Source organism: Astyanax mexicanus, chromosome 3 (genome assembly GCF_023375975.1).
Source record: "Astyanax mexicanus isolate ESR-SI-001 chromosome 3, AstMex3_surface, whole genome shotgun sequence".
NCBI lineage: Eukaryota > Metazoa > Chordata > Actinopteri > Characiformes > Acestrorhamphidae > Astyanax > Astyanax mexicanus.
In genome coordinates, this window is record NC_064410.1 from 58,181,551 (window position 1) to 58,196,307 (window position 14,757).

The window sequence follows — 14,757 nt, forward strand, 5'->3', positions numbered from 1 at the left end:
ACCTCAAGTAATGCAAAGAAAACAAGTTCATGTTCATAAAAATGTTACGAGTTAAGAAATCAATATTTGGTGGAATAACCCTGTTTTTTAATCACAGTTTTCATGCATCTCGGCATGTTTTCCTCCACCAGTCTTACACACTGCTTTTGGATAACTTTATGCCTTTACTCCTGGTGCAAAAATTCAAGCAGTTCAGTTTGGTTTGATGGCTTGTGATCATCCATCTTCCTCTTGATTATATTCCAGAGGATTTCAATTTGGTAAAATCAAAGAAACTCATCATCTTATTATTTTACAAAGCTGTATATTATTTTAAAGTGTGTAGATGGCTCCAATATACAGTAAAAGAATGAACATTTTGGTCCATTTTCATGTACATCCAGCAGAGGGCACAGGCGGCAAACCCAAATACTGAACATCACTGGGCGAGAGGAGGAAGTGATGTAATACAAAGAGAAAGTTGGGAAAGTTCAGTTATATACAGAACCCCTAAGGTTATATTGGGGATTGTCTGTAATAAGTTGTGGCTACAATAATATAATGTATTCAGACCACAAAATAAAAAATCAAGGCCATGCTGATAATATACTACTACATATATTATTAATATACACCTATCTGCCATAACATTCCCTGCAGGCACGTAACAGTATTAGATGTTATTTTAGGGTGCTTTCACATCTGCCTCGTTTTGTCCGGACTTTCGGACTTTTCAGTTTGGTCCGAAACAAAGTGGCAGGTGTGAAAGGGGCCGCGAACCACGGTCCGGACCAAAGGACCAGATTTTGGTCCGACCAAGAGAGGTGGTCTCGGTCCGGATCTTCTGAACCATGTTCCGGTTCGCCTGCAGTGTGAAAGAGCTTTTCTAGATGGTTCAAACTTTCGAACCAATTACAGGAAGCTGAGCAGGCGTTCCTCAACAACGGCAGCAGAAGAAGAAAAATAACCGGAAAAGCAGGAAAAATGAGCCTTGGGTACAGCTGCTTCAGGACGAGCACGTTCATTTGGCGAATTTGAACTAACCTAGAGTACTGTGCCTGAAGTTGCTGCTGCTGGTATTAAAACCACAATAGCAGCACACCTATGGAGACGAAATGAAACTGTTTATTAATTTTATCCTGATCCTGGAAATGAACCACCCGCTGAATCATCAACACGCCAACGTCAGACGCATGTCCTTCTAAAACCAATCAGCGTCAAGTTAAGGAAAACGCATCGATACAGAAGTGATGATGAAAGGATGTAGGAGTATCACACAAAGGTCTTTGTGTGACACAAAGAACTTTCTACACCTTACATTTTAAAAATAGCCTCGTTACTCCTATTTCATTTGAGCTCGTTTTCATTCCGGCTTCTCATCGTTCAATAAAACCCCTATCCAGATAAATCTCTGCATCCAGATGCAGTGAATCTGATTGTGATTGGATGTAGAGAAGTATAAAAATATTCCATTCCGACACCCTATTGGTTTATACTGTAATCCATCACACCTGCACACATTCTCATTCCAGAATGTTGTACTTGTTCCTCTGCATAAATAAATGCTTTAGTAGATTTTGAGCAGTGTTTATGTTTAGGGTCGTTGTCTTGTTGAAGTATCCAGCCCCAGCCCAACTTTAGCTCTCTCACTGATTCTTAAACTTTGTTCTCAAGAATCTGCTGATATTGACTGGAATCCATGTGACCCTCAAGTTTAACAAGATTTCCAGTACCTGCACTAATCACACAGCCCCACAGCATGATGAACCACCACCAGATTTTACTGTGGGGAGCAATAAAGTGTTTGTGTTGGAATGCTGAGTTCTTTTTAACCGCCTGCCAAATAACTTAACTTGAGTTTCATCAGTCCACAGAACCTTATTCCAAAATGAAGCTGGCTTGTCTAAATGTGCTTTAGTATACCTCAAGCGACTCTGTTTGTGGCGTGTGCTCAAAAAAGGCTGTTTCTGCATTAATTACTCTCCCATACAGCCTCTCCTCGTACAAAGTGCACTGAATAGTGAATAGGGAACGATGCACAGTAACTCAATCTGCAGTAAGATGATGATGTAGGTGTTTGGAGCTCTGGAGGTCTGTGATCATGTTGACTATGACTGTTCTCACCATCCTTCTCCTCTGATTATCTGAGATTTTTCTTGTTCTGCCACTTCAGGTCTTAACTAGAACTGTGTCTGTGGTTCTTCCATTTCCTCACTCTGTTCCTCACAGTGGAAACTGCAGCTGAAATCTCTGAGATTTTAGCTTTTTATATCCTTCCTCTAAACCATGTTGTTGAACAGTCTCTGTTTTCAGGTAATTTGAGAGTTTTTGTTTTGAGGCTCCCATGTTGCCACTCTTTAGAGAAGGTGAGAAAAAGAGGCGAAAAACTTGCAGTTGGCTCCTGAACACTTTCTCCTGTGTGAATGTAGGTCAAGGATCAATGAGCTTACCAAACAAATTTTGTGTTCTAGTAATTAATGCTAAAGGCATTCAAGTCTATAAAACGACAAGGGTGCCCAAATTTTGTTTAAAGAATTATTGCACACTTTCTGTAAATCCTATAAACTTAATTTCACTTCTCAAACATTACTGTATTCATCTGCTATATGATATATTTAACTGAAATTGCTGATCTGAACAACCAATGATTTATAAAGTAAAATCATGAAAATATTCAGACGTGGCCAAACCCAAACATTATCATACCCCTGTATACAGTATATACCACACCTCATAATTTTCAGGATCTTTCATGGTCTTTTCATTGTTCTTTATACATCAATGGTTATTAAATCACATTATATATATATATATATATATTTATTATTATATATATATATATAATATTTAACTCCACATGTGTCAGGTCCAGGTGGTTATGACCCAAATGAGCTGTTGTGGGGTTCCTCATTTTCATTTCTGGTGGCAAGTGTTGATGAATAGCTGATGAATAGTAAACATAATTAAAATATAAAAAATGTTGACCCATACTAATACAGTACTTCTGAACTGATGCCTTTATTTGATAAAGATAAAGTGCTAAAGATAATAGAACTGCATACAGAAGGTCTGTAGGTTCTAAACAGACTGAAAACCCTGAAAAACAACCACTCCATTCTAACCCTCCTGTCTGATGACAATACACCGAGGAGATCAGATTACCTGATTAGAATAGCCTAAAATTTCTCTGCATTCTGGATCTACTGCAGGATAAATTACCTGCCCTGGAGTTCCCCACAGCAAGCCTCAACTCATATTGTGTTTGCATAACTGTGGTGTAAAAGAATAGCTGGAGAAATGGAAGAGAGGCAGATTAGAGAAAAACATCAACAACCTGAAGCACACAGGTCACGTGTGCAGGGCGGTCGCTGCAGTTCTGCAGAAATTACAAATCCAATACCCTACATTAGCCACTCTTGCACAACAGAATTACACCAGAATTAACTTCCACACATTTTCACACGGCTGAACAAAGTCTGTGAGAACACACAGCTTATCTCGGCACCTATTGTCTAATTAAGAGTTATGATGGCATCAGCAGCCAGAGTCTGAGAGACAGCACAATTGGTCATGTTCTCTCTATTTTTTTTAAATACATAAAATAAATTAAAATAATTAAGGTTCACCTGATTTTGTACTATTCTTTTATATTGGGTAAAAAAAGAGACATCCTGCTGTTCGGTTGCAGAAAGCTGTGTAACCCCACCCATCCCCATAGGTTTCAATGGCAAAACAGACAACATTCAATCACATTTTTTTTCCAAAATACTGTAATTCTACCTCCATTATTTAAATGCAGCAGCTAGTGTAACCTCAGTTTATGTTGTCAAGGTTTTATATTTCCACAGAGTTCGTTTTTTAAAACGTTATTCAGCTCTATTCTAAAAGGTGTGGTTATTGTAAAAGGGCTCGGTTACACCTATAGCCGTGGGGGGACCAATGACTGTATGGGACCATAGACTGTGGACAGCTCTGTGGAGGCAGCCCTGAGGGGCGGGGTTATTTAAATGAGTAGGCTGTCTCTCCACAGTCTTTCTCCCTCCTCTGGTCTCTACTGCACTCTACAGACTCGGGTTTCAGGATCGTCAACATGGCGGAAGATTTTGGCTTCATTTTCATTAAATGAATGGGAATGGCGACACGGCGTTCATCTTTTTTTACAGTATCTGGTTTCACCACATTTGGCCTAAATCAAAATAAAACTGATTTGAATTTATGGATTGGATTTTTTTTACATATTTTTTTTTTAGATTTATTTTTTTAATAACATAAAAACATTGTTAAAATTCTGTAAAAATTTCTGAATGAAACCATTAAATATAATTATATTTAATTTATTTAAATATTATTTTCTCTAAATTCTGTTTATTATGTTTTTTTTTTTTTTAATACACAAACTTACATTTCTTCCAGTACAAACAAAATATATCTTCAGTGTAAAGAACATTAGTATTTCCCTAAAGGTACAATATTCCCTCGGGGCAAACATAAATATATATATATTTTTAGTCAATAAACAAATAAATATTACACATAACAATAAAAGCAGTAGATAGAAGCCTCAATGCTCTTTGCTGTCTTTCACTCTGTCAGCAGTCCATTTTCACAGCTTGTGCCTGCATCATTAAAACAGCATGAGAGTTTGGGAAGGAATCTACACTGATGGGTGTGGTGGTCTGACAGTGAGGTGTGTTCAGCTAAATTTCTGGAGTGTTTCTACGTTCACGTTACTCCCAAAACACACCCATGATTAATTAAGAGAATTAGAACATGCCTTTTGCGTGTTTCGAGCAATGCATGTATTTACATATCTACATATCTACTGTACATCTCAACTTGCGTCATCACATAGATATAACATAGATGTTTCCTGACTTGTATAGTATACAATTTACTGGTATTATCTTATAGTAATTGAAGGTGATCCATAATAACCTCCTTCATCAGATGCATATTTGAAGTTTGGGTAACATTTTATAATAACTTCAATTAATATACTATTAACTAATTATTAATAACTGTTATTTTTCACATTGTAAGAGACTAAAACGTGATGAAAAAGTGATGAGCTAATGAATGATTTGCTAACATTTTTAATATGAATATCCATGCTGATAAATAAGTGTCATGTGTGAGCATTTGCTAATATTTAAATTCTGATAAACTACTGCTTTGTTCACATCTACTGATCATTAGTTAAAAATATGTTAATAAAAAGTTATTATAAAGTGTTACCCAAGTTTTAAGGTACGGCGTAAGGTAAATTTAATTAAAATGTATAAAATACAGATTAAAATACTGATGTAAAACTTTAAGCTCCTTAAAAAGCTTGTTTGTTGTGTGTTTGAGTTCATCAGAAATCCTTTTATTTATATTTATACTGTCGCTCTGACGCCAGGCCTGATCCTCTGATGAACAAACACGTCCCAGAGCAGATCCTGTTCATTATTTTCTGCTGTTATATCACACTTGTTGATAGGAGCAGTCGATTTGAATGCCTGGAGAAACATGCAAAACTGTGGTGCACAGACTTGTGAGTGACGGTGCATGGCCCTGCTGACCGCTAGAGCCTGGAAATGATTGATATCCTTCGTCAGCTGGTATGATAGTGCTGCTTTCGCAGACAGGAACAGGAACATCCTCCCGGTTATTGATGCAATCAGGCTCTGCTGTGATCAGATTGGCACCATTCTGATAGCTGATAACCGCTGGGTTCACAGGCGTATCTCCTTCTGGTTGGTTTGCATGGTTTACAAGGAGCTTCTCCATGCTCTGATATCCAGGAACCATCACAATCTGGGCCTGGTTAGCATCTGCAGGACCTGAACAGCCAACGCATGGGGTATAGTCAAAGTCTGTCGTTATTGCAGGGAATGAATTCACACTCTTACTGGAGGATAGGGGTGTAAAAAACTGGTTTAGAAAGTCACTGGAATCACTTGAATGTGATCTCAAGTGCTTCTGGTTCCTGAAGGACGAGCCAGGGGTCTTTTCAGGTTCTAAACCCTGCTGGAGAGTATCAGTATGAGCTTCTTTCAGTCGCATAGCTTTATGATTTGTATTGGAGGGTCTATTGTCATCGGAAGCCGAGCAAAAGTAAAGCCTGTTGCTCCAGGTCAACAAACCAGGGCTCTTCTCACAATTCCTAGAAACCCTCCCAATTTCAGAGCTGGAAGCAGTAGCTGTGGAATTGCTGGAGGACAGCACCCTTTCAGGCATGTGGTAGGACATTGATGTTTGCACATCTGAACATATCTGGGCGTGTTCTGCTGGAGAGGCACCAGCAAGCGCTCCAAGACTCTGGAGGTGGTGATGTTGAAGATTGCTGACATTGGCCTGGGTAGATGAAGTCCTGTTGGTTCGAAAACAATGGAATAAAAAAAAAAAAAAAACCAGAGATAATGTTTCTTTGAATACACTGTAAAAAAAGGCAGTTATATAAAGCAGGAGTGGCAAAAAGAAATAAAGAAATAAATAAAGACAGCAACTGCAATTTACATTTTTTAACAGCACCAGAAAAGACTGTTTATATAATACCAGTCAAAAGTTTGAATACCCTAAGTTCAGTGTTCTTTAATTATTTTAAATAGTATATGTTTTGCATATATATATATATATATATATATATATAGGTTGTTGTCTACTGCTCTCACTGAGGCGGCTCAGGGATTATGTCACATGCAGCACCGTACGCAGTGCCCTAGTGCCTGTATGGTCCAATGAAGGTAATTTAAAAACCAGGACATTTTCTCACTTTTTGAAAATAACCTGGGACGCCCGGGACAAGACGTGAAATACGGACATGTCCCGGGAAATACGGACGTTTGGTCACCCTAACTAAGTAAAATTTCAAGAATTTTAAAAGTATCCTCAAGTGCAGTCTCTGCAAAGACCAGCAAAAGCAAAAACTTCACAATGAAACTGGCTCTCATCAGGACTGACCCAGGAAAGGAAGATCAGTTTTCTCTGTTGTACAGGATAAGATCATCAGAGTTACCAGCCTCAGAAACCACAAGTTAACAAACAAGCTCCCCAGATAAGAGCATCTAAATACTTATTTACAGTGTATTTTGGTTTGTTTAACACTTTTTACTACATGATTCCTTAAGTGTTCCTTCATAGTCTGGATCACTTTAGTATTAATTTACAATGTAGATATTCTATTTTAAATATTGTCAGGCAGCAGTATTTTACAACTGCTTGAGGTATTTATATTGGTCCGTGGTGCCCCTACAGATGGGAAGTGTAATTGGGAGTTTTTTTCTCTTTCTGAGGAGTTCTGAGTGAAGGGATTAGAGTGAACTGTTTTTCACTCTTGTCTCGGTTGTTTCTCTTTAATTCCTCCAAGTAACACCGCTTGGTTACATTACTGTTATTTCACTGCAGTGTTTTTTTTTTTTAAATAAATAACAAAAGAGTTCAAATCTTGAAATCCCCAAAACAGTGGTATATACAGTCAAGTGAACTCTTTGATAACTAATTTTCTCACATTTATGGATAAAATTAAAAGCTAAGAATTCTCTACCAAATATTTCAGGCATATACAACAACAATACATTACCAAGCTCTGTTCTCAATCTGGTTCAGTGTAAGATTTTCAACTTGGATGAGGGAGAACTCACTTTCAAAAGGAGACAAGAGGTGGATCTAAAATAAAAAAAAAAACACACTTCTTAAATTAGCTGAACAGATTATAAATAAATAACAACAAATATCTAATAAGATATCCCAGCCAAAATAACTAAATTACCTGCGTTTTAAAACTAGATGCTATTTTTGGAGTTGGAAGTTTATCCCACAATTCTCTCTTCAATCTGTAATGAAGAAGAAACAACAAGTGCATTAAAAATGGGAGGAAAATATTCTGTATTGTAACACACAAATGATACAACATGTACAGTACCAGTCAAAAGTTTGGACCCACCTTCTTATTCAATGTTTTTCTCAAATTTTTTATATATTTTTTATTTTCTACACTGTAGATTAATATTAAAGCCATAAAACAGTTAAGGGACACATATGGAATTGTGTAGTAAACAGTAAAATAGTGTTGGTCCTCAACATTAATCCCCTGATCTAAACCTGATGAACTGAGATGGTGATTTAAGGTGATTTAATTGGGATGAGCTGGAGCTTCACAGCGTGAAGGAAAAGCAGCAGCTATTGTTCAGCACCTCCAGACACTCCTTCCAGGTGACTCTCCCTCATGAAGACACTGAGATTAACATACCAAATGTGTGCAGATCTGTCCTCAAAGATACATGTGATACTTAGAAGTATCTAAAGAATGTTTAACACTTGAACAGAATAATTATGCTTGTTCCTTGTATAGCTTTAACCCGTTCAGACCTGATTTATTTTTCAGTGATGGAAAAATATAAGAATACGTTTTTCTGTCTGTAATGCACACAAAATAAGGCACCAATATACTAATATAAAATCTATATTAAAACAAATCCAACTAACCAAAACTTTGTATTCCTAAACATGATAAAACGTTTTCTAAATCACAAAGAATTAGTAAAAACACATTGTATGAGAAGAGGTGGCGTTTGACTGGTACTGTAATATTACAAAAGTGGTCTTACCTGATGTAGCAGTAGAATATGGTGAATATGAAGAGGATGAGAATAATGCATGTAATGGGAATTATAATCTTTAGGATGTTCTCCAAAGACTCAGCTGCAACACAGAGACAAAAAAAAAAAATCATAATAATACACTGAATTCACTTCTTCATACTAGGGATGTGCCAATTTTCCTGAGAAATCTGAAACTGAAAAAATCAATCTGATCTAATTTTTGTGTTTTTATAATGATAATGTAATCCCGCGCTCATTCATTTAATTTTTATAGTTAACTAAAATTACTCATTACTCAAAATCACTCATTAATGAGCAGCTTCATCAAACTTGGTGACAGTGCAGAGCATTTACCGCCCTGGTGGTCTGAAGGTGAGGTGTGTTCACATAAATTTCTGGTGTATTGCTATCTTGGCAGCAAAAAACACAGGTGCACCACTGACTGATTAAAACCCTGACAACAATCAACAGTCAGACGTCCATACCTATCTTGGCAATGCAGATGCTGCACCATTAAAATACAATTTTAATAAAAAAAAATTGTATTCAATTTTAATTTTGATTTTTACTTAATACATGGTTTAATAACAAGCGTATTAAAACTTACGCGTGCTGAACTCATATGGTTCACTGTAGTCGCTGAATCTTGAGAAGTTGTTGTAGCTAGATCCCGCTCTTGCTGTGATGATATAGTCAGAATTGGGCTGAAGATTGCTTCTCACAAGATCATAATAATTCTGGCCTTGTGTTAAATGAAGTGGGACCTAAAAGAAATGTAATTTATTGTATAACTTTATCATTATAACACATTGGAAGGTTTTTTTTGTGTGATGTTTGTATCTGTCATGCTTACATTGAGTCTTCCTCCTTTATCACTGTAATTGAGCTCTATTTTCAAGCTGTCCTTAAACGGTGAGTCTATATAGTGGGTGTCCCAGGTGACATGGAAGTCTCCATTCTGTGTCTGTTTGACTGATCTAATGGTCGGCTTTTTGGGCTTAACTGCGTGGAATAAAAAACATTAAAAAAATTAGGCTCTTGCATTATACACAGTCCAGTCAGAATATAATGGCTACATTCTTGTTACTGCATTCACTGTCCATTATTTAATCTCCACTAAGCATATAGGACATTTTTTACTTTCTTTATCCCTTATCTTCAATACTCAGGACCCCTTAGTAGAGAAAACCATCACAGAACAGCTATTATTATTATTATTATTATTATTATTATTTGGGTGGTAGGTCATTATTCTCAGTACTGCAATGATTACACACTCAGAAAAATAAGTACAGATTTGTACTTAAAAATGTACAAAGCGTGTTGCTTATATTGAGGTACAAAAAAGTACCTTTCAGTGAAAGTCCTTTTTTGTACCCATGATTTTTGTGCCAGTAAAGATTATAAAAATTATAAACATTATCATTAACCAAATATGGCTTAAAAATGTGATGATCCAAAATTGTCTGGCTTTCAAATAAAAAATGTGCAATTTAAATATATATTGTTTATTAGTGCAGTGATACAGAATACTGAATGTACCCTTTGTCTGGTTAAATGGTACAAATTTGTACTTATTTCTGTTAGAAATTACTTTGTACTTCAGAGGGAACAAATCTGACCCTGTAAAGACCAATATTGTACCTTTGAGGGTACAATTATGAAGAGTGCACCTTTGAGTACCTCTGTTTTTTAGAGTGTAGCACTGATTAGCATGGTGGTGGTGGTGGTGGTGTATGAGGTGTTAAGCCCTATATCCGGGCGAGATTAGTTTCTCAGGGGGATGACTGTAAAAAAACAAACAAAAAAAATAATTTCTACTCAGTGATAAAACTCTTGCATTTGGACTGCAATTGAAAAAACAGAAGGACCAGTGATTGTTTAGGCTTTCTTGGTCACGTGACATAACGTTCAGTAGCTCCTCCATTTCCACTCGCTGATGTGTTTACATGAATCTCCATGCTTGCCAGAAGTGTAATTATGGTGCGTGGCAGTGGACAAATAGCTTATTAAATATCTTATTAAACTCGAGGTGACAAAACTCAGAGATGTCCATCTGGACAGGACTGTTATGGGGGGTCGTCTGTGATTTTATTCCAATCCGAAACAAACTTCTGTGTGTTTTTCTCAAAAGTCCTCTGAGAAAATTACAGGATGAATTATCTACTGTTTTTCGCTGAACTCCAAAAGTGTGTGTTGTGCTGGTGGTACAGTGAGTGGATCAGATACTGCAGCAGTGCTGCTGGAGTTTTTAAACACTGTTTAATCGTCACTCACTGTCCTCCACTCTATTACACACTCCTACCTACAGCTGAAACACACTATAGATAAAGTAAAGTGAGATGTTTAAGAACTTCAGCAGCACTGCTGTATTCGTTCCTCTCATACCAGCACAATACAGACTAACACCTCATACACCACCACCATGCTAATCAGTGCTAATCACTGCAGTACTGAAAATAATGACCCATTGAATATTGAAGATACAGAACTACAGTGTAGTTAAAAAATCTGAAAAATGGAAAACAGGTGCAGAAACAAGTAACAACTACATGCAGCCACTTACTGATTTGTGTGGTATTAAACGCTTTATTGAACACCTCTTCCTCTCTCCACACATCAACCTTTATAAGTACGTTTAGAATAAAACCACTTTGAACTTTAAGTTTGCATTCACATTGCATGGATGTAAAATTGCACCTGGAAAAAAAAAAAACAAAAAAAAAAACAATATTTAATAAAGAGAAGTGATTTATTAATTTTAGGGCAACATTAACTGGGATTGGCTGCACTAAATCTTTGCTCACAGGATTAACTCACGTCTCGTTGTTTATCTTTAGCTTGTATTGTTGGCAGGAGTTGTGTTTCAGGCGGCACGTCATCTCCTCATCGTAATCGTTGACGCACTCCAGATCATTCGCTGTTGGCTCTGAAACATGGTTAGAACACAATGATGACATAATAGTGTAGGACTGAGGATCTGAAGGTATGACCTGCTTTCTCTTGACAAGCAGGCAGTTAGATGGTTGCTCCACTCATTTTTATGTTTAAGAAAGCAAACATTAAGGTAAATTCACTCAGAACTCAAAAGGGTTTTTATATATGTAGAGTGGTGAAAATTCACAGCTCTTGACCGGCCTTACGGTCTAACTGCTGCTTACCCCTGTAAGCAGATCATATCATATCACCACTGTCCAATGAATAACAAGTATCTCAATTTTTATACATTTTTAGTTTAAACACACAAACTGTCCCTTGCACTGTGTCAAAATGTATTGATGAATGGACCAATAGAAATTCTCCCAAATTACCTAAAATATATATATTTTTCTATACATGGAGATAGATGTTTTTCATTGGACAGCGATGGTATGATGTGGAGGTCCTGACAGAATAAGGGGAGGAGCCATAGCTGCATCTCTTTACTGTTTTTTAGGCTTAACTCAATGCATATTTTTGACCATACTGGGAAACTGGATGAATAACATTTTTTCACAGTTTAAAGATATAAAAGCAACCACTTAGCAAGCTCATAGCAACCACCTAGTATAGGTGTCCAACCCGAGTTCCCACAATCCTGTCATCAAGCCACCCTGAGCCACCACTTCCCCAATATATATATCACCACAGCAACCACCCAGTAGCCACTTACCAAAACCACAGCATTGATCTTGGATATAATTTCAACCACCAAGCAACTCCATAATTAGCTCCTGGCAACTGCTTAGCAACACCACAGCAGCCATCTTAATCATGGAAGCCACCTGGGATACCATATCAACCACATAGCAACACCTTAGCCAACTCCTGGTAACTGCTTAGCAACACCACAGCAGCCACCTAACCACCAATTATCAACACAATAACAACCACCTAGAAACACCACAACAACCACTTTATATAACATCAATTACTGGGCATCACTTTATCTCAATATTTCAATGTCATATAAATATTGCCTCAATGCCATATGAACATTACCACAGCAACCGCTCAACAAACAACACCACAGCAGCCACCTAGCAACCAATTATTAACATGATAGCAACCACCTAGAAACCAACCCACCAACCACTTGATATAACAGCAATGAGAGGACATCATTTAATCTGCTTCAGTGCTTCATACATATTACCACAGCAATCACTCAATAACCACTTAGCAACACCATATGAACCACCTGGGATACAATATCAACCAACTTGGCACCGTAGCAAATACTTGGAAACCAATTTGCAACACTTAACAGGCCCCCTAGCCAACACAATAGCAACTACCTTGCAGAGTCACACCAACCACCTGGAATAACATAGCAATGAGGGGGCATCACTTTATCTCCCCTAATGTCTCATAAATATTACCACAGCAATCACTCAATAACCACTTACCAACACCATAGGAACCACCTCGGATAACATCAACATAGCAACAAAAAAAACAACTCCTAGCAACCACTAAGAAACACCTTAGCAGCCACCTAGCAACCGCATATCAACACAATATCAACCAGCTAGAAAAACCACACCAACCACTTGATGTAACACAGCAATGAGTCAGCATTACTTATAAATATTACCACAGCAACCACCCAATAAGCACTTAGAAACACCATAGGAAACACTTGGAATACCATATAAAAACAACTTGCAGTATCGTAGCAATCACCTAGCAACCAATTTGCAACACTGCAGCACCATAGCAACCACCTATCAACACCACAGCAACCCTTACACTTGATTATAGCAATTAGAAATGAACAGTAGTAAAAATGCAGAACTTACCGTGAGGCTGCGAGAGGACAAGATCAATGAAGAGCACTTTAAAGACTGTAATGATCAAATACATGGTTGCCAAATGTTCCCCCCTAAAAATAAAAAAAATGTAAAACAAAACTTTTACTCAAAGCACACAAATTCTCCTTTTTCTCTCTATCTACAGAGTGCAGCAGTGTGAAATGTTAAAATTCACAGCTAAAAATCAACCTCCGTGGGCTGACACTGCTTAATATTGAAGCTGGCAATTCTTTTTCAGTCACTTCCTGTTAACCGGAGATCCAGTTCTCGCATTAGCCTGTAGGTACATGTAAAAACACCTACCTGTGTGCAGAAAGGTGTTATCAAGACAGATGTTATCAAGCTGGAGAAACCAAGACAACCGTAGGATTCCTGTTTTTATTTAGTAATCAAATAAAAGGCATAAAAAGAATATTTTACTGTAAAAGCCTTGCTGTTGCACTTCTCAGTCTGGCGATGTGAATTGTGAAATAAGAATGTGTTTCACTGTAACGCGGTGTTCACTTCCATAGAAAGTCTCTGCCCCGTCATTGCACTGACAGACAAAAACCCCACCCTCAGTTCCAGGGGCACCATGCCAATTTAGAGGCTTTCAGGAAACACTGCACACAAAAGGGCTTGAAATGAAAAAATATATATTTCTATTTTATTTCATTTTCTCACCAATTTGGTGGACCAATAAGCCAATCCCCTATCACTAGTAATGCTCTAAATGCTAAGAGGGTGAAGTCTGCCACATATCTTCTCAGATATGTACAGGCGTTGGACAATGAAACTGAAACACCTAACACCTAAAACCTAAGAGTTTTCATAAAATGTTGACCAAATCGTAAAGTACACACAGTGATGTGTGCGAAACAATAAATTGGATGTAAAACACAAAGAACTGTGATACAATGGATCTAACCTGCGAAGTAAAGAAGAGTCGGCATGCATTTAAATAATGTCCCAAAAATGTAAAATAAATAAATAAATTGATAAAAAGTGTTTTCCTGACATTACCCTGGATACCGTGGCTCTTAATGCATCACAAAGACTTGCTGTCTTGGTCACAGATGCTCCAGCAAGACGTGCACCAACAATTTGTCCTCTTTTGAACTCTGGTATGTCACCCATAATGTTATAGTGTGTATTGCAATACTTTGAGCAGAACTGTGCTCTTATTCTGCTAATTGAACCTTCACACTCTTACTGCTCTTACTGGTGCAATAATGTGCAATTAATGAAGATTGAACACCAGGCTGCTCCAATTTAGCCATGAAACCTCCCACACTAAAATGACGACAGGTGTTTCAGTTTCATTGTCCATCTCCTGTAAATGTAACTCTTTAAAAAGGAATGAGGAAAAATGTCCTGTTATTTTGCATAGTTTTTTCATAACCCAGTAGAGAACATCTCTTAGC

General features: G+C 37.4%; 2 protein-coding genes across 5 annotated transcripts in view; both read right to left on the reverse strand.

The window, feature by feature from the left end:
• LOC103043027 (interleukin-4 receptor subunit alpha) overlaps positions 1–14,757 on the reverse strand; it is a 679,179-nt gene that overhangs the window by 628,802 nt on the left and 35,620 nt on the right. The window lies entirely within an intron of this gene.
• Positions 3,485–14,195, reverse strand: LOC111195543 (uncharacterized). The gene is made up of 10 exons (XM_022683400.2): positions 13,658–14,195; positions 13,343–13,425; positions 11,382–11,490; positions 11,128–11,261; positions 9,415–9,563; positions 9,169–9,325; positions 8,568–8,661; positions 7,730–7,793; positions 7,541–7,626; positions 3,485–6,331 (listed from the first exon to the last, which is right to left on the reverse strand). The coding sequence occupies exons 2-10, from the start codon at positions 13,404–13,406 to the stop codon at positions 5,443–5,445; spliced, it is 1,746 nt and encodes a 581-aa protein (XP_022539121.2). The 5' UTR covers positions 13,407–13,425; positions 13,658–14,195; the 3' UTR covers positions 3,485–5,442.